The sequence below is a fragment of the Medicago sativa genome, chromosome 8 (assembly GCF_051527215.1).
Source record: "Medicago sativa cultivar Bolivia chromosome 8, Bolivia_mono, whole genome shotgun sequence".
NCBI lineage: Eukaryota > Viridiplantae > Streptophyta > Magnoliopsida > Fabales > Fabaceae > Medicago > Medicago sativa.
Window position 1 is genome coordinate 17,025,377 of NC_140756.1, and position 21,269 is coordinate 17,046,645.

Sequence of the window (21,269 nt, forward strand, 5' to 3'; positions counted from 1 at the left end):
GTATAAAACCCCATATATGCTATATTATCACGAAAGATAATTTCGAGTAGTGATACTAACTTTTATATTTAATGGAGGTCTAAAACCCCATATATACTATATTATCACGAAAGATAATTTCGAGTAGTGATACTAACCAAAGCTATGCGACCCTTTCACACCAAAGTCATCTAACCAAAGTGTGAAACCTGTATGTGAATGCAATGCTTTCAAATTTAGCAACCTATGCTTCTGCACCAAACTATACCATAGGTTTACTATTTGAAAGAAAAATGCAACCTGTAATAAATGCATGAGACTTTGCGTGACAACTTGAAAAATGGTACTGAAAAACCCATGTGTTACTTCTTTTCTTTTGTCCGCGTGTAGTTCTTTGTAGCATTTGACTGGACTAAAAAAATGGTATTGCAGACCATTTGGAAAACAAAATCATGTCCTAACTTAGATGATATTTAACACTTAAAATATTTTTCTTATTTTCAACGGTCATGAACAGTGATTTCAATGGTCATGAACAGTGATTTCAACGGTCATGAACTGTGTTTTCAACGGCTATGAACAGTGAAATTAACGGTCATTTTTACAAAATTCACTCTATAAATACCTCACCTTCATTCATAATTTTCACATCTCAAAATATTTACCCATACTTTCAAAATGGCTAAAATCTTTCTCTTATGCATCACTCTACTTGTTGTTATTTTGTTCTTATCATTTTCACTCATATTGAAGAATTAGGAAAAGATTTTGTAGGATTAGCTATAATTAGCGTTTTACCATTATTAGGCTTAGCTTGTGTGGTTACTTTTTGTTTTGGTAGAGACTTAGATTAAAATATTATAATGTTTTGTAATCGTTGATATTAAATAAAATGGTATTTTTATTTTCGTCATAGTGTATATATATATATATTAAATGTTGATTATGCTTTTCTGTATTCTAGATAGAATCATGTCGAACCTTTCAAAACTTGATTTTGAGGCTCTTGATATATCAGGAAAAAATTATCTGTCTTGGGCCCTTGATGTCGAAATTCATTTAAATGCCGAAGGTCATGGAGATACTATTAAAGAAGGAAACGAAACAACTGATCAACAAAAGGCTAAGGCCATGATATTCCTTCGTCACCACCTTCATCAGGATCTGAAAAATGAATACCTTACCGTAAAAGATCCAAAAGTTCTTTGGAACAATTTAAAAGAAAGGTTTGACCATCAAAAAAACTGTCATTCTTCCTAAAGCTCGTTACGAATGGATGCATTTGCGTTTACAGGACTTTAAGTCTGTAACCGAATATAACTCGGCTGTATTTAAAATTACTTCTCTATTGACATTGTGTGGAGAAAAAGTGACTGATGCGGATATGTTAGAAAAAACATTCTCCACTTTTCATGCATCTAATGTGCTCCTCCAGCAGCAATACCGCGAAAAAGGTTTTAAAAGGTATTCTGACTTGATATCTTGCTGCTTGTGGCAGAACAAAATAACGAGCTTTTGATGAAAAATCACGAGGCCCGTCCCACTGGTAGTGCTCCATTCCCAGAAGTGAATGTAGCAACACATGATCACTATGGACAAACTCGTGGTCGTGGCCATGGTCGTGGTCGTGGTCATTGGCAAGGTCATGGTCGTGGACGTGGACGTGGTCGTGGTCTTAATCGTAATCACAATGGAGATTACAAGAACACATTCTATCACCAGAACAAAAACACATTTTCTCACCAGAAGATGAAAAATATTGGAAAGAATGAGATTGGTCAAATTAGCAAAAATAATGAGAATGTTTGCTATCGTTGTGGAGGCAAAGGTCATTCGAGTCGTACCTGTCGTACGCCAAAGCATCTTGCTGATCTTTACCAACAATCACTTCAAAATAAAGATAAAAAGGCTGAAACTCATTTTGCATGTGAAAATGATGAAGATGATTATCGTAATATGGATGTTACCCACTTAGATGCTGGTGATTTCTTTGCTGATCCTGATGGAAAGATTGATCATCTCATTGGAGATGGAAGTGTCCAGAAATAGAACCCCGCCAATAAATAATCATGTTTAAGAATGCCTTTTTATTTTCCTATAATAAAAGGGTTTTATGTTATGTTTTTATCTAATGATAATAAAAGTTTTATATTTTTATGTTGCATTTATTTCTAACTGCGCTTTCAACCGTCATTGCTAGTCATTACACTTATCTAATTCTTACATTTATACTTATGTCTTATTTGTTCATTTTTAGATAGAATGAGTATTAACATTAACCTCAATAATGGAGATATGTGTCGCGCCGATAGTGGAACAACTCATACAATTTTCAAGGATAAAATAATATTTATCTTCTTTGATAAAGCGACAAACCGGTGTTAGTACTATATCTGGAAGTTCAAAAATAATTGAAGGCTCCGGAAGAGCTAATGTGATATTGTGTGGAGGAACAAATTTAAACATTAATAATGCATTATACTCTCCCAAGTCTCATAGGAATTTACTAAGTTTCAAGGATGTTCATCTAAATGGATATCATATTGAAACAAGAAATGAAGGAAATGTTGAATATCTTTATATAGCGAGACATAATTTGGATAAAATAAGTGTAGTGGAAAAGTTACCTGCCTTTTCCTCTGGTTTGTACTACACTTATATAAGTGCAATTGAAGCACATGTGATTGTAAACCAGAAGTTTACAAATCATAATAAATTTGTTGTTTGGCATGACCGGTTGGGCCATCCCGGATATATAATGATGCGAAAAATAATTGAAAATTCTTGTAGTCATCAAGAACCAGGAGATTCTTCAATCTAATAAATTCTCATGTACCTCTTGTTCACAAGGGAAGTTGATAATTCGGCCATCACAAATGAAAATTGAAAACGAATCTCTAAATTTTTTAGAGCGTATACATGGTGATATTTGTGGGCCAATACACCCACCATGTGGACCAATTAGATATTTTATGGTTTTAATTGATGCATCAACTAGATGGTCACATGTTTGTTTATTATCAACTCGCAACCAGGCATTTGCGAGATTGCTAGCTCAACTAATTCGAATAAGAGCTCACTTCCCTGATTATCCTGTAAAGAAAATACGCCTTGATAATGCCTCTGAGTTTTCATCTCAAGCTTTTAATGAATATTGCATGTCCATTGGAATTGATGTTGAACATCCTGTAGCACATGTTCATACACAAAAGTTAATAAATGACTTGCAGAGTCATTTATTAAACGTATAAAGTTAATTGCAAGACCACTTCTCATGAGAAGCAAACTCCCAATTTCCACCTGGGGACATGCAATTTTGCATGCTGCAACATTGATTCGCATCAGGCCAACAAGTTATCATGACTCTTCCCCTTTGAAATTAGTTTCTGGTCAAGAACCTAATATTTCCCATCTAAGAATTTTTGGATGTACGGTGTATGTTCCAATTCCTCCACCACAACGCACTAAGATGGGTCCTCAAAGAAGGTTAGGAATATATGTTGGATATGAATCTCCATCTATTATAAAATATCTCGAACCAACAACAGGAGATTTATTTACAGCTCGATTTGCTGATTTTCATTTTGATGAATCAAATTTCCCGATATTAGGGGGAGAGAAAATGCAGCTAAAGAAAGAGATCAGTTGGAATGAATCTTCATTATCTCATTTTGATCCTTGAACTAAACAATGTGAACCGGAAGTTCAAAAGATAATTCATTTGCAAAGTTTAGCAAATCAATTACCAATGCATTCACTAATCCAAAATGTGTGACTAAATCATATATACCAGCTGCTAATGCTCCAATAAAAATGGATGTCGCTGTTGGACAATCTAAAATTGCAAATGAGTCTGAACCACGCATGAAGCGTGGTAGACCAGTCGGTTCCAAAGATAAAAATCCTCGAGCAAGAAAAGGAGCTAAAAGAAAAGATGGTCCAAACGAGGATATAGAAATTTTAAAAGAGCCTTCTGACATAATCAATATTTCAGTTCCAGAGGAACCTAATCAGATATTTGAAATACATGAAAATCAAGAAATCTCAATAAATTATGTCACCAATGAAATACAATGGAACCGACATGAAGTCAACGTTGACGATATTTTCGCATATAATATAGCGCTAAATGTGATAAATGATAACGAGAATCAAGAACCAAGGTCTATTAAAGAATGTAAACAAAGCGAAAATTGGCCAAAATGGAAAGATGCAATTGAAGCAGAATTAAATTCTCTTAATAAGAGAAAAGTATTTGGACCTGTTGTCCGAACACCTAAAGGCGTGAAGTCAGTTGGATATAAATGGGTGTTTGTACGAAAACGCAATGAGAATGGTGAAGTTGCAAGATACAAAGCAAGACTTGTTGCTCAAGGGTTTTCCCAAAGACCCGGAATTGATTTTGATGAGACATACTCACCTGTAGTTGATACAACTACTTTTAGATACTTAATTAGCCTTATAGTTCATGAAGGGCTCAATTTGCACATGTTGGATGTTGTTACAGCCTACTTGTATGGCTCACTTGATAGTGACATCTACATGAAGATCCCTGAAGGATTTAACTTGCCTGATGCAAATAGTTCAGGATCTAGGGAAGACTACTCCATAAAATTAAATAAGTCTCTCTATGGGCTAAAACAATCTGGACGCATGTGGTATAATCGCCTCAGTGAATATTTGCTAAAGGAGGGATACAAACATGACTCTGTTTGTCCATACATTTTTATGAAAAGATCTAGAAATGAATTTGCTATAATTGCTGTCTATGTTGATGACATAAACATTATTGGAACTCCTGAAGAGCTTCCAAAAGTCATAGATTGCTTAAAGAAAGAGTTCGAGATGAAAGATTTAGGAAAGACAAAGTTTTGTCTTGGATTACAAATTGAGTACCTAAATGGCGGGATTCTTGTGCATCAAGAAGCTTACATAACAAGAGTGTTAAAGCGTTTTTACATTGACAAATCTCATCCATTATCTACCACAATGGTTGTTAGATCCCTGGATGTAAAGAAAGACCCTTTCAGACCTCGAGAAGAAGGTGAAGAACTACTTGGTCCTGAAGTACCATATCTTAGTGCAATAGGAGCACTAATGTATCTTGCTAATTTTACGCGTCCAGATATAGCTTTTTCTGTCAGCCTATTATCAAGATACAGTTCTTCACCAACACAAAGACATTGGAATGAGGTCAAACATGTATTTCGTTATCTTCGACGTACAATGAATATGGGTTTGTTTTATCCTAAAGTACCCAAACTAGAATTAATTGGTTATGCAGATGCAGGTTATTTGTCAGATCCTCATCATGGTAGATCACAAACAGGTTATTTGTTTACAAGTGGAGATACAACAATATCATGGAGATCTGTGAAACAGACAATAACAACAACATCATCAAATCATGCGGAACTTTTAGCATTACATGAGGCAAGTAGAGAATGTGTTTGGTTAAGATCCATGATTAAGCACATCCAAAAGAATTGTGGTTTATCCTCCGGAAGAATGGATGCAATAATAATTTACGAAGATAATACAACATGCATCGCTCAGTTGAAAGAAGGATACATTAAAGGAGACCGAACAAAACATATTTCTCCAAAATTCTTTTTCACTCATGATCTTCAAAAGAATGGTGAGGTCAACATTCAACAAATTCGTTCGTGTGATAAACTTGCAGATGTTTTTACAAAGTCACTCCCAAGTAATGTATTTGAGAAACTTGTATCAAGAATTGGTCTTCGCCGTCTAAGAGATATTTGTCTTCATGAGGGGGAAAAATAAATGTATTCTGCACTCTTTTTTCCTTCACCATGGTTTTATCCCAATTGGGTTTTCCTGGTAAGGTTTTTAACGAGGCAGTTCACACTCAAAAGGATATTGTACTCTTTTTCCTTCACTAGAATTTTTTTTTCCGCTGAGTTTTTATTTTAGTAAAGTTTTAATGAGGCATATTTTCTGTGGACATCCAAGGGGGAGTGTTATAAATATATTATAGTGGATGTCCACTACACTTACCATGCTCTTCTGTTTTTCCCTATAAATAGGATGCTTTGTAAGAGAAACATACATAAAAGAAAATACAACTTCTCTCACTTTTCTCTCTTTCTCTTCATTAATCTATATTTTTATAACATATTACTTGTTATTCCTAAATAAATATTTTACGGCCAACAAAGATTGCTTCAGTCGGTAAGTAAGGAGTTGACTCGTATAACACAATGGTGTGAGTTCAATTCTCGTTGTTAGCATTACATACTCGTCCATTGTGACCCTAGTGAGCCCTTGAGATCCAGCTCCCTTAAGCTTTTGGAAGCAAAATTCTATCCATTTTTGTTTTTAGAAAAAAAAGGTTTTAAGGGAACCAAGTACCACTTGACAACTGTCATGAAAACAGACAAAAAAATTGACTACGCTTCATTTTTTTTTTTCAAGGTAAGAATCACATGTGGAGCCAAATTCCCTGTCTGCTAACATTAGCAGAAATACCTTCTCTTTTTAGTAACAGTAAAATGTGAAAGCTATGACGGTGGTGATTTTATTTATTTTAACTTTTCACAACCAAAAAGAAATACCAAAAATGGAGAAAAAGGGTAGAATGAACCCAAAGAGAGACTATACCAGGTATGATTGACCCAAGAGAATAACTGAGCAAGGCTATGTGGCTGGATTTGAGCCTTTCACTGATGCATGTTCTACACGTTTATGTCTGGTCCTAGCTTGGACTATTGCCTTGTCTTGTTCCAAAACTTCCAAAACATATTTCGTCCCACAATTGCATTATTATATACTAATGCTTTCACTCTGAAAAGTCCCTGCACTAATTTTTGGAAGGATCACTTTTTAACATGAGTGAATTGAATTGCAGCTGCAGCATAATGGTTATCAAGCACATGCAAGCTTAGAAAATACTTTATGTTTATTGCCATGTTGCACCTCTTTAGTACAAAAGAAATACCAGATTGAATAATGGATATTCAGGTTAAAAATTCACATAATCTTATGTGAAAATTGTGTAAAAATTGATTTCACTTGATAAGTCATCTCAAATTTATTTAACAGGAGAGGATGTATTTAAGTGTCAATTGAGTTTAAACATGTTCAAGATTACAAAACAACAGGTGCTTAACTGAATATTTTCAAACTGAAACTAAACCCTATATAATTTACCTGACCATAATAGTGTTGAACCAAGAAAAGATATAAACAGCTGCAATCAAACTGCAGAGTAATCCCACTAAATATTTACAATTCAAAAGCTAAATGCATCAATCAGAAGAAAAAGAAAGAAGCCAGAAGAAAACCCTAGGAATGTTTAACAGTACCCTTTAGGTATCTCACTACTGCTTTTAGGACTGCCTATTGCTTCAAGAAAAAACAGATTATTTCACTGTACACACTTCCCCCCTAATCTAATCCTTGTGAGCAAAAATCAGTGCTAAAGTCAATGGTAATTTAATACCAATGTAAGTTAAAAAGAGCAAAGTTTCATTGATCACCACTACTAGCATCTACATTTGGATGATCATCATTTTGTACTTTGCGTACGAACTGCCCTTTAACCCGAAGACGCTGATCTGCCTGTTTTTTCCGGCTCTGATATCGAACCTGTGCAACGAATCAGAGCATTGAGATCTGTAGTCAGACATGATATAGGAGTTCCCAAACTAATTGAATCATAGATACACATCTACAGCAAATTCCTAAAGAAGCTATACCACTAGTCATAGTACCTTTTTCTCGAAGCATCTCTCTTTTCGCTTTAATCGAAACTTTGTTAGAGCTGCTTCTCTTTGACTGGAGCGATGAGAATCACTCAATCTAAATTCATCATCATCATCATCACAATCATAATCATAATTACTATGATTATAGCACCTACCATCACTAGAAGTTCTTGAATTCTTAGTAACCGCATTTGAAATAGCCTCTCCGACATTGCCACGACTATTAATATGATTTGAAGCATGACAAAAGTCATTGCCAAAACCCTGACCAGCACTAGGAGAATCATGCACTGCATGATCTAAATCAGTTTTTTTAGTAAGGTTTTGGTTGTGAAAACTGTAGTTAGCGTCATAACAGCAATTATGATGATGTTCTGAATTGTGACTTTCAGGATTGGACTGGGAGGAGGAACTTGAGGGAAAGGGAGAGCTCTCTTTTTGGCAATTTGATTTAGGAGTCAACATGTGATGGAAAACATTATCAGCTGAGAGTCCAAGTTGTTCATACTGAGCCATGACTGCAGTGGTCATATTTTCCATTTTAATTGAGCCAGCATACTGAAAACAATTACCAGCAGTAACTACAGATAGTTCGTGAGACTTGTTAGAATTCCAATTGGAGTTTTGAAGAAGTGGCCGCAACATCTTACTGCCAACATACCTGCATGTAGAAATTTTGCCAGTCATTATTAGAAGAAAAAAAACTATAATCATGAAGAATAATATTGCATGTTGATTTTTGAGTAAAGCTATATGAAAAATACTATTAAATTGAATTATTATATACTGATTTCTCATCATGCAATAATACAAGCTGAAAATCAAATCTAAACAGTTAGTAAAAAGATGACTTGATACATAAACTTAAGGGAGACTGTCTCAGTTAGTCATTAATTAACAAAGTCTTTTCACTGCATTCCTTTGATTGCTGATGAACGAAGGCAAAACACTGCTATCTCTTTAATCTTTAAAAGCATAGCTATATTTACCATAATTAGGTTGCTCTGATAAACCATACTAAGGCTCTCACAATTATCTTTTAGACCAAATCACTTAATAATCAGCTTTTACCTAGATATAGAAGACTAGGAGCGAGAAAAAACAAAGTAAAAGTGAAAGACAAAGAACAGAAATTACGACAAACTTCCATTTTTTGACTCATTTGTTTTCTTGATAGTTCAGATCAAATCATGTATACTGCACCTGCTTTTGTGTTTTCATATCAATTGAGAACTAAAAATGTGAAAAGAAAAGGGCGAGCTCACCGAGAAAAGGCGGAAGCATCTGAGTGGTTCAATCTTTGCCATTCCTCAGTTGTTTCACTTGCTTGTTTGCATGAGTTGCCAGAAAAATCACTTCTTAAAGAAAGCTCCAGTTCTTTTTCAAAATCAAACTTGGTTTCTTTATCCCCATTAGTACAATGGATTTCCTTAGTGGGCATATGGAGATTCCCAAATGTGGAAATCAAGTCGACAGCTCTGCTAGAAGGTTCTATCAGTTCATTACTACATCCACGTATCTCGGTATCAATATCAGGGTTCTCTCTGCTTGACTCAGCTCTAAATATTTCACTTTTGGGTTCAATTTCAGCAGTACCGCAGTCTTGTTCTAGCCTTGAATCTGTCAATTTAAAAGTTTTATTACACCATGCAGCTTCTAATGCAAATGTAATTGATTTCTTTAAGTAAATGTTCTTAGAAGATGAAACAATTGTAATTGTAAAAAGTTGTTAATTAATTTTAACAATAATTCTAACCAAAGAAGAAAATGAGTGAAATTTCAATACCTCCTGTTTCATCATTATGCTTAGTTGATCCACTTTCAATTTTGTTGGACTCTGCATTCTCCAACACATCAATGTTGCTTAATTTCACAGAACTCTTCGTCTGACAGGGCTTTTGCATATTATCCATGTATACATTCTTAGCATCAGAAAATGGCATTGCACATGTGCTCTGCACACGAATTGGAAAAACTTATAGTTTCTAACTGAAATTTAATGAAGGCAACCTTATGTAGAAAGAAATTTTTCCTTAAGCTAAGTGACTTAGGAGATGCATTGTAAATATGTCTTCAAATGTTACTAAGCCAAGCAGAGAGAGAAAAGTGTGGGTATAATTCCAAAAAAAGCTAAATTAAACATTAATCACTTCACGGAACACATAAGGTCTACCAAAAATGATGCATTTAGATTGCACTATGAGATGAGTTTATAGGTGGAACTTACTTGAGACTTGCTCAATTTCTCACTGCATTCATCATTTTTCTGTGAGGAAGCCACAGAAGCAGAATCAGTCGATTGGTTGCGAGCAAAATTGTCTTCTGTCGCAATTTTAAGGTTACTTTGTGCAGATGTTGTATTTTGGAGAGGCCTGTTAATCTGTATAAATAACATACGACCGAGATTAAAACAAGCACAAGTACATATACGTTAAATTTCTAGGACAAGATCAAAGAAGGAAATACATAAAAAAAAAGATTCAGAAGTATGACATACAACATGCTTTCTCCAGACATGCTGCCATAAGTTGGTAAGCTCATTCTTCCGGACAGGTTTGATAAGAAAATCAGCTGCACCTTTACACATGCACTTCATTACCGTGCTACGTGAATCACGAGAAGACATCACTGCATGCCCATGAGCGAAAACTGTTAGAATATCTTCGATTTCTATGAATCATGAATCTCAGGTCATTGCCATGACTGCTACATTTTCCCTTTTCAAGGATAATTTGTAACAAGCTTAAAATTTCATAAGCTTTAACTTGTGGAGCAGTGTAAGAATATTATAAAATATCTTGCAATATTTTTTATACGATATTAGATTATCATAGTTCATTTCCTATGATCTATATCTTTCTAACATCAAAATTAAGAATAAACGGCAACAAGTACGAAATAAGCATACTTATAACGGGGATGTTTTTGCCAATTTCATGCTCCATAATTAACGAAAGAAGTGCAAATCCAGATATAGCCGGCAACTCCATTTCTGTTAATACGAGATCAATATCAATTGCCTTCGTCTTCATCATCTCCCATGCCTTTGATCCATTAGAAACCGCAATAACTACATAGATAATATTACCATTAATAAATTAGCCTTCAGCTACAAAAAATCGAACAGGTTGAAAATTCAATAGAAACATCCTTGGAATTCTGTTGTCATCAAGCAACGCTAGAAACTAGAACTATGAATCACATTCACATCTGACATTGATATTATCATTGTAATCGGTCTCAGAAACTCAAAGGGACCCGCATTGGCACATCAGTGGCCGTTCGATCAAGATGAGACAGTCCAAATTCAAACTCAGTATTTTCAATTATAAAATTTAACCTAAAATATGCAAACATTTGTTTTGGACAGTCAAGATCAACCGGCAACCGGTGTCCTCGACTGCGAGGAATCCGAATTTAACTTCTTCAATCAGAAATGTCGGTGCTATAAAAATGTTCATATTTACAATCCATGAAATTAAATAAAAAACAGAAACAATTAAACTAATAACTAAACTAAGTAAAATCCAACAATACGAAGAAAAATAAACTCACCTTTATAATGGCAATTATTGAGAAGTGAAGTAATTAACCTCCGAGTAGCACGATCAGATTCAACAAGAAGAACAGTAACATTTTTTCTTGGTAGAAACATTTCCCATTTAAATACACCATCCTCTTTCTTCTTCTCTTCTATTTCATTCATTTTTCTTATTAATTCAATTTCTTCATTCATTCTCCAATAAGCTACATTTCATACACAACATCAATATTAAAAAACATAAACTTCAAAATTATCATAAGAAAAAAATATAGTATAAGAAAATTAAAATTCACCTCATTCTTAGGTGGATAAAATAAAAATATCAAGAGAAAAATTAGGTGAATTTTAGTTGAAGTTCAAAACCGCGAAAAACGCTGAAAATATCTTCTTTATTGAAGAATCTTTCTTTGTTCTCAAGGATCAAATCAAATCAAATCAAAAAGAGGGTTGTTACTGGTGGGTGACGTGGAAATATATGAGCCATTGGTTTATTTTAATGTAGTGTTTGAGAATTGAGAGGTTATCTTGTGGGGTCCATTGATAGGACACGTGTCGATCTGTGTTTTTATGTTGTGGGGTCCATTGATAGGACACGTGTCGATCTGTGTTTTTATGTTGAGGACTTGAGGCACATATTTTTTGAATGGGTCGTCGTCATCAAATCCAAAATTATATCTTGATTTGATTGACCTTTCTTGCTTTTCATCTTGTGGTGAGGAGACTTACACGTGGGGAATCCTAAACTAAATTTTTATTCAATTTTATGTTTTAGGAGAATTTTTTTATTAATTTATTGTTTGATGTTACCTTATCCATATTTTTATTTGTTTATATAGAATATTCTCTTACTTTACTTTTGTAATATGAATATATTTTTTTTTAATAAATATATTTCATGTCATTGTTAGAACTTAATATTTATTTTTTAAATTTATTAAATTAATTGACCGTTTGGTATGAAAGAAAGAGGAAAGAAAGATAAAGAAAAGATAGATCTATGTTTATTAAAATGACATAAATATCCTTACATTAAAAATTGATATTGTACTATTACATAAAGTGATATATATTAATAAAAAAACAAATAATAAATTAACAGTAGCATAATATTATATGGGAATTATTTTATTAACCGTTAATTTATAAGAAAAAATGTTAATGGATGGGTGTATATATGTATAATAATAATAAATGTTGAATGCCACCAAAGTCACATATGAACAAAAGAAAGCACATGCCATTGTAATTTTTTTATTCAAATAACAGCAGTATTGTAATTTTACCATTTTGTAACCCATGCCAAGCTTTCTTCCCTCATTTGAGCGGAAAATTTTAACACGTGGGCCCCATCAATAATTAAACTTTTTTTCCACTCTGACAATGCAACCATGCAAGGGAAAGAATGATTTTCAACAACCTTTCTTTCCTCTTTGCTTTCTTTCCTTATTGCTTCAGCAGTACCAAACATACCCTAAATGATTGATGTATTTGATTTTTGATATACATCAATTATTCAGTGATTTAAAAAAAATTATAATAATGATTAGGGGAGAGAGTCATTTTAATATTTGAATTTGATTGTTCAGTGATTTAAAAAAAATTATAAAAGATCAGGGGAGATAGTCATTTTAATATTTGAATTTGCTAAATGATGTCAATTTAGGTCTTCTCATTTTAACTTTTTTTGAATAAGCAAAAATGAAATATATTAACAACAAAGTAGAAGTTTCTCTCACACAAGACGTGTCAAAGAAAACAACTAAAGTTTACAACAAGGTCTTTACGCATAAAGAACAAAGAAAACTGAATTAATGGATGCCTAAATAGGCACCAGAACCAATATGAATGAATTTTCACTTTATTCAGCAACTGATCAATCGTGTTTTCCTTGTGATTAGGGCTGGAAATGAGTCGATTCGAATCAAACCTGTCTGAGCTCGACTTGACTCATTAAGAATTGGCTCGATTCGAACCTCGGTTCGAGTTTGACACGAACTTTTTTTTCAGCTCAAGTTTGGGTCGTTTAAAGTTCACGAACAGTTTGGTTCAGCTCATTAGGTTCAATTCGTTTGTTCAAAGCACATAACTTTAGGTATGGAAATGAGTAAAGTCACTTGAGCCACACAACTCAAAGTCAATTTTTTTTTAGCTATTATTACACATAGTAATTAACCGTGGTATGCATCCACCAAATCCAATTTTGCCTTCTTATGTCATACGTTTCTCTTATTATACACTAGGTATCTAACCCGTGCGTTGCACGGGTTTGATTAAAATATTTCTACAATATTGATTTATAATAAAAAAAACATGTTTTATAACATCACATTGTGACTATTTTCAATATTGATTTATAATAAAAAAATTATCAAAAATAAATATAATAAAAATATAATAATTTTTAGAAGTTATAGGTACTTTCATGGCATAAAATTAAAAAATTAAGGTATTTTTGCATCTTGAAATTTGAGCGAATTTTGGTTTACCCCTTGCAATATTATCGATTTTGTATAGTCAAAATTCATAAAGCTCCAAAACAAAAAAAAAATCTTCAAATTACAGGTTAAAATCTAAAAAAGAATATTACATGAGGTAAACTAATATTACATGGGGTTAGACATATATTAACCCATGATTATATCTATTTTTGTTGTGTTCTATAGTATTTAATAAATTAATTTGAAGAGATAAATTATATTTTATCTTATTACAATCATATAACATCTTTCAATAGAATTCGCATATTACTGCAAATGTTTTATATTTTTCGTTCTTTTGAAAAGGAGTCTTGAGAATATTTCCAAGTCATTTGGTTGGCTTATGCTTGAAGTATGCGTATAGAGCAAAACAATTTGCTTTTTGGGCATTAAGTATCATCTTCACCGCACATTACTAACAGAGTGAAAATCCATGCTTGATGGTGGATAAGAGCTAAATTTTTTTTTTTTGAAGACATAAAAATGGAATATATTAACACCGGCAGTGATTCCGCTTCGGAACAAGATGTACCGAACGGTCACCCCACAAAAGAAACAGTCATACAATATTTACAAATTACAGTCAGTCGATACCCAGGCATATCAAAGAGTTCGACCACCACAACTGAGTGTCATGCACAAACTTGGTGTTATTAGCCTTAAGCCACCACAACGAATGAAATTTAACCTTTTTTAAGAGTTGTTCTACGGTGGTATGATTGTTATTAAATATAAAAGCTTCTGTTACAATTTGAACTATTAGTGGATAAATCCTCTTAGTTTAGTTGTCTTGATTGTAAGCTTTCTTGATGTTCATGGTTTTTGCAGCATTTTTTCTATGCGACTCTTGTAATTTTTTGTAACTTTTCTTTTCTATTATTTGCACCTCTTATGCTATAATAGTTAATATAATTTTGGATTCTTATTTAAAAAATAAAAAAAAAACACTGTTTGTTACCTGAGAGAACTATCAATCTTAATTTGGTAAAAAAAAGTATCAAATTTAATTATATTTTTCTAATTTTTTTATAATAATTTCTAACAACCACAGCAAATTCTTGTAAAAAAAAAAAAAAAACAACCACAGCAAATTCTTGTTTACATTTTCAATATACACATAGTAATTAATATCATACAATACATTTTATTGTATTTTTGTGACGAATACATCTGATTGTATTTAAATCATACATTAAGAGTACATATTTGTGACAATTATATCTGAATATTTTAAATCATACGTTAAGAGTACAAAAAATCTCGATGACTTTTAACTTAAAAAAAAAAAAGCACCTTCCCTAAAAAAAAAAAAACTTAAAAAAGGCACCCCCAAACGTAGGAATCCTCTTCGTGAAACCATTGAATTACCAAATCAAGCTCATATTTCACAAATCATGCAAGCCATTAATAACATATTGAAGGACACTTTCACGATATTTTTCATATCACAAACTGAACTGAAGATAATCATAACCTCTTGGTATGGTATAGTCAGAAGTATGAGGAAAATTTTCCCTTCTCAAGATAATACTACCAAAACGTCCCTACTGGAGCATTTTACCAAAGTTATAAAAATGAAATAGCTTAGCAAATATTTATGGCCTAATCAATGTTTTTTTTTTCTTCGAGAATTTTCATTAACGCCTCGTATCACCTTACATTCCAAAAAAGTTACATCATAAATACAAATAAGTACAACCCAAAACTTATACATACATGATCTTGCCTCTATTCCTAACATTCGACTTTTGTTCAAACACAGTATATGATCCTCGTACACTTTATATGATTTGATCTACCAATCTATTTGCACTCCATTGAAAACTAAAGCTTAATCAATATAGAAAATACACAATATATAAAATACTAATTAGACCACATAAGCGAAAAATTTCGGAAGCAAAGGCAATATTTATGTATCAAATATGAATGGTTAGGTTCTAATTTTTATTAAAAGTATAAGCTAAAACTGAAATAGTTTCACTCGTTGAATCTGAAGAAAAGAAGACCCACAATGAGATCACAAACGAAAAAAATTCTTCTGTAATATGCACAACCCTCAGTTGAAGTTGTACATGCCCATATGTAGAGAGGTCTTGTGTGTGTGTGTGTGTGTGTGTCTATATATATATATATATATATATATATATATATATATATATATATATATATATATATATATATATATATATATATAATTCACTCTGCCGTTTTGAATTATTATTGTTGAATTGGAAGACTAATCAGATGTATGCAGGATAAAACATTAAAAGGCAATGATACATATTCGGGACAATTTAATTATAGAGAGTGACACTCAATGTTACAATGGTTACAATGTGAAGGAAGCAAAGGAGTGTAAACAATATATTATGAATTAAAATCTCACGTTAATGTAATGTAATAATTGAATGAATAACATCATCATACACAACACTTAACTAAAGAATATAAGAAGACACCAACTACATAAGAATGGAGCTATTTTAGATGTGCCACATCAGCACAATAGAAGCTTAGGAACAACTCAAGGCTCTATTACAAAGATACAAAGATATACTAAGTATATAACCCGTGCGTTGCACGGGTTTGATTAAAATAGTGCTTGCATTTTTTTCTTACAAATGAGAAAATAAAAATTGTGATAAGCATACTCATATATAATTCAATGATTTGTAATTTTTTTCCTGATCAAATGATTTATATATATTTTTTGAAATATAGTGATACGATTATGTTTAATATTGATTTATATTAATAATATGTGTATTGTTTAAAAATATCAGAAGTCGTCATGATTTACATCGTAGGTTTATGTAAATATTTTATGGACAGTGAATATGATTTTTGATGGATCTTATAATAGTTTAAACACATGTCATAGTTTATCCTAATAGTGTAATTATATAAGAGTACCTTTTTTTTTATCATGTTCTTGAAAACTACGCATTTATCATGTTCTTGAAAACTACTCAATGTGACGTAAGTGCTTACTTTTGTTTTTCTATCTTATTTAAGGTCTCTCATATTTATTAAAAAGATTTATTCTTGTGTTGAAAAATTAGCTTCTTTTAAAGTTTCCTATACGTCCATCTTTGGGATTCTACTCCGACTTTTATAATTGGTCCGGAGATTTTTAGTCAACAACGTAGTTTACCTCCATGTCACTCTGCGTAATCTTTTTTTTTTCTTTTTTTTTTTTGGATCACGTTTATGTTCTCCAATATATTTGTTTGACTTTTTTCTTTTATTATTAAGGTTTACTATATAGCACTATTATAGTGAGAATACATCACTATTATTTTAAGATGAGATTTTTTTTAGTACTATTCAATCACACACAATATATATATATATATATATATATATATATATATATATATATATTAATGAAGTAAAGATTAGTGAGTTTTTAATGTAAGTGAATCTTAATTACATTAATATTAGAGATTGTTAGATAGGGGTAAGTGAAAAGTTTTTCAAATAGTTACACATAATCATAATTCTAACTTAATATTAAAAATGATAGGAAAATCCAAAAGAGTGTTATATAAGCACATGAATTGCATTTTCAATATATATGAGAGAAAAAGAGACAAAATCACCAAATAGTCGAGTTCCATCATTATCATTCTTATGTTACAATAACCATATCACAACATGGATGACAACTTCAAAATCTTTTACTTCCCACTTAGTTTCTATCATTCTCATGACATCCAAATAGATCACAAACACTTTGTATACAACATATATTTAAAAGTAAAACACATGGTTTATATTCCTAAATTCATCGTGGTCTGTCATCCTTTGATTGAATGTCTGCAACATCAACTTGTTGTCAATTTAATATGACTTAAAAAATTAAAGTAATTAATTTAAATTTATCTTTTAGAAAAAACCTATAAAATTTACTACATAAAACAATTGCAATACAAATTACATAATTTAATTCAATATAGGCAAGTATTAATATAAATTTATCGTTTTTCTAAGGCTTTCCGAGCATCAAGGGTGCAACAAAAGCAAAAATAGAAGCCTATATTTTCCTTTTCTCCTTGTTCACACGAAAAAAATAGTCACATATATATTAGACAATAAAAGAAAATAAAAAAGAAAGGTAGAAAAGTAGTATATGAATAATCAAGATATATGTGAAGAGTAAGATAGATAAACAAAAACAACAAAACTAAATTCCAGAGTATCACCAAGAATTTGAAGAGTTTCATCTAAGAATTGCATGTTAGTGAAAAATGGAAAGAAGTTAAATTATGCGATTTTTTTTCTTCATAATTCAATAATGGAGGGTGAGATTTTATATGTGAAAACGATTGGTTCATTAAAAGAATTTTTATCATATATTCTATGATCGAACCTTTGAATAACTATGTATGTGTTAGAATAATTGGTGGGTCTTAAACATATTTAAGCTCATGGGTCAAAATACTTTATAGATCACATAAAAAAAATTACTTTCGTTTCTTTGATAAATGTCTGTATATACTAATATAATTTTATTTTATTAAATTAATTTTTGGCTTGGAACGATATTTTGTTTAAAACTACACACGATAATTAAGTAGTTTTAATTCTTGTTGTAAAAAAAAAGTAGTTTTAATTCTTAAATCTGAAAATCCTCCTTCAAAAATAAACTCTTAAAAGCCACTTGTAAATTCCACCAAGAGTTGCATCGGTTGTGATTTAATGACCATTTTGTGGAGATAAACCAAACCTTTTAAATATTAAGTTATAAGAGCAACAATTTTTTTTTACTCAAAGAAGACAATGGGTCTAATCATATGAAACCTTTTAAATATACATACATTTACATATTTAATTTAAAGCATCAGTTTTTCGTTGTAGAAGTTATATAATTAGACATTGAATTGGTTTAAAAATAGTGAAAGAACTCTTTGTAGAGTGGCAAAGTTTCAATCAATAGATAATGAGAAATTGAAGCTCATTTATACATGCCACATCATCAAAACTCTTGCATAAGAATAGTTCAAGTTTCAAATTCAAAGATATATATAGATAGATAGATAGATAGATATATAGATAGATAGATAATCGTATCGTCCATTTTTCATGCATGTTCCGATGCAGGACTATTTTAAAGTAACCCATTTTTATCCTATTATTGCTAAGTGTTTGTCTTAGTTTTTAAAGTATTATATATATAGTCAATTATATATAAATTAAAAAAAATTTAAGTGTTATATATATATATATATATATATATATATATATATATATATATATATAATCAAGTCATCTCGTGAACCAAACGAGTCAAGCTACATATAGTTCAAGTTCAACTCAATTAGTTGACGAACTTAATTTTCAGCTCAAATTCGGTTCATTTGGTTCATGAACCAAGTTCGACGAATCAACTGTCGAATCGAATTACGAACTGTAATCGAGTTGGTTTGGTTCATTGTCAGCCCTACTTGTGATTAAATAGTCTATTATTACGTGCAAAACCACTAGTTTGGTCCCCATATTTTACATTTATGAGTTTTTTTTAGTCCCCGTCAATTTTAGAGAGTTGTTAATCTCATTAATGACGTACGTGATAGTGACGTCGCGTGTGTGTTGGATTATTCATTTTTCATGTCGTTAATAGAAATGATTAATATTATTTTAAAACAATAGAAATGATTAACTATATATTTCCTCCGTTCTTTTTTAAGTGTTTTTTTAGAAAATTAACATCAAATTAGCGATGTGTATTTTTGCACATTTTCTTCTTATTATACCCTCATTTTAATTCACCGATACATTCCTATTTTTTTGCACACACTTTATCTTTTTAATAAATTTAATGTTATATTTCTCTCGTAACAAACATTTGTCACTTATTATCTTTTCTCCAAAAAATTCTAATTTTTTTCTCACTCTCTCTCATATCAAACAATTGTCAATTTTCTAAATATTGTTCACATATTTTTAATTATTTTAAGTCAATATAAAAATTATTTCAACTTCTTCTTCATTGACATCTTGTTTTTGTTTTTGTTCTTATATCTTGTCAAATGAATTTTCAACTATCTCTCCTTCTTCACCTTTCATTAGTAGTTCTAATGAATCTTCCACTCTTTCCCCTCTTTCTAGTTAAACTACGCAATGAAGAAAGAAACAAAAACCATATGTAAAATACACAATGTAAAAGGGTCACCAAAAGTCAAGATTTAGAAGAAAGTACTCCCTCCGGTCACATTTATAAGCAAAAAAGCATTTTTTAGGTTCATTGAATACATAATGTATTTGGTCTATATATTGACCAAATACATTATGTATTCAATGAACCTAAAAAGTGTTTTTTTGCTAATAAATGTGACCAGAGGGAGTACAGAGGAACAAACAAACATGGATTGGCCACGTGGAGAAGCCCTTCGGATAGTTTTACAATTGTGAAGTCATCAATGAATCTGTAGGGAGATTTCAGAGAATCAATGGTGAAGATGATTGTTCAGATAATGGTTATGACTTGAAAAAAGAGAAAGGAAAAGAAGGAGATTGAAGATGGGGTAGAAATTAGAGTTCATGTTCCCCAATCTAATTTCTTTTCTTTTTTATAATTAAAAAATTGGCGGAGATTAAATAATATATTTTGCTTGTTAAAGAAAAAAGATAGAGAAAGGTGTGCTTAGGAATCTAGAAAAATGAAAAAAAAAAACATTTTTTTGATAGAAAAATAAAAATAATACTAGTAATAGAAGAAAACGAAAATCAATTAATCATTCAATCTTATAAATTCAATTGGTACATATTGGATGTGACTTCATCAGGACAAGAATAGATTATTAGAAAACAAGAGGAGAATAACATATTGGATTTTATACTGTTTGTTTGCAGCACCATCCTATAATGTTGTTGCAGCACCATCTTAGCTGATGTCCAAATTCACCATGACCAAGATATGGACGTGAATATTTTTGTGCATTTTCAATGACATCATGATCATCATGATGAGTACTTTGTGCTGTTACTACCAAAGTACTTGCAATAGCAAAGAGCAATATCACCAACTTGAAAATCATCTTCAATGAAGATTCCATTATAATCTTGCTAGAATTTTGAAGATGAAAGTGATATATATCTTGCAATGGATAATGTGATGAGAATCTATAATTATTTATATGTAGAGGGAGAATGCTGAAAAAGGTTATTATTGAAAACTGAATATGCACAAATATTCAAATTATTATTTTAATTCATATCATTTTAATTGTTTCTTTTTCTGGGTTTGACTAATTTTAAATGGATATTTTTTATAATAGGATATAGTGTGTGTGTGGTACCATTTTAAAATTAAAGCATATTAAAAAATTATTCTATAAATATATCAGAAACTATACATGTATATTGACCACTAAATAATTACCTTAAACATAAAAAATTAAACATAGTAAAAATATTCTATGAATATACCAGAAGCTATATATAGTAAAATGTGTAAGTTGTTACTTTGAAATAATAATTTCAATTTCAGTATATTGACCACTAAACAATTACCTTAAACATAAAAAAGAGAGC

At 31.3% G+C, this 21,269-nt stretch overlaps 2 protein-coding genes across 2 annotated transcripts; one reads left to right on the forward strand and one right to left on the reverse strand.

Moving 5' to 3' along the window:
- Window positions 1-951: 951 nt before the first annotated feature.
- On the forward strand, window positions 952-2,028 carry LOC146897415 (uncharacterized). Its single transcript, XM_085736416.1, has 3 exons — window positions 952-1,164; window positions 1,274-1,433; window positions 1,478-2,028. The coding sequence occupies exons 1-3, from the start codon at window positions 952-954 to the stop codon at window positions 2,026-2,028; spliced, it is 924 nt and encodes a 307-aa protein (XP_085592542.1).
- A 5,090-nt stretch (window positions 2,029-7,118) lies between these two features.
- Window positions 7,119-11,617, reverse strand: LOC146897416 (two-component response regulator-like APRR9). Its single transcript, XM_085731276.1, has 9 exons — window positions 11,547-11,617; window positions 11,265-11,456; window positions 10,618-10,779; window positions 10,207-10,337; window positions 9,937-10,089; window positions 9,496-9,664; window positions 8,975-9,329; window positions 7,716-8,370; window positions 7,119-7,590 (listed from the first exon to the last, which is right to left on the reverse strand). The coding sequence occupies exons 2-9, from the start codon at window positions 11,443-11,445 to the stop codon at window positions 7,471-7,473; spliced, it is 1,926 nt and encodes a 641-aa protein (XP_085587402.1). The 5' UTR covers window positions 11,446-11,456; window positions 11,547-11,617; the 3' UTR covers window positions 7,119-7,470.
- Window positions 11,618-21,269: the final 9,652 nt, after the last annotated feature.

Excerpts from the sequence above, each read along its gene's own strand:
- LOC146897415 (XM_085736416.1), top strand. The coding sequence starts at position 952 with ATGTCGAACCTTTCAAAACTTGATTTTGAGGCTCTTGATATATCAGGA. Across the intron at positions 1,165-1,273 it reads TGAAAAATGAATACCTTACC|GACTTTAAGTCTGTAACCGA; the intron begins GTAAAAGATCCA and ends TTGCGTTTACAG. Across the intron at positions 1,434-1,477 it reads GCAGCAATACCGCGAAAAAG|AACAAAATAACGAGCTTTTG; the intron begins GTTTTAAAAGGT and ends TGCTTGTGGCAG.
- LOC146897416 (XM_085731276.1), bottom strand. The coding sequence starts at position 11,445 with ATGAATGAAGAAATTGAATTAATAAGAAAAATGAATGAAATAGAAGAG. Across the intron at positions 10,338-10,617 it reads CAAAAACATCCCCGTTATAA|TGATGTCTTCTCGTGATTCA; the intron begins GTATGCTTATTT and ends ATGGGCATGCAG. Across the intron at positions 9,330-9,495 it reads GCATAATGATGAAACAGGAG|ATTCAAGGCTAGAACAAGAC; the intron begins GTATTGAAATTT and ends TTAAATTGACAG.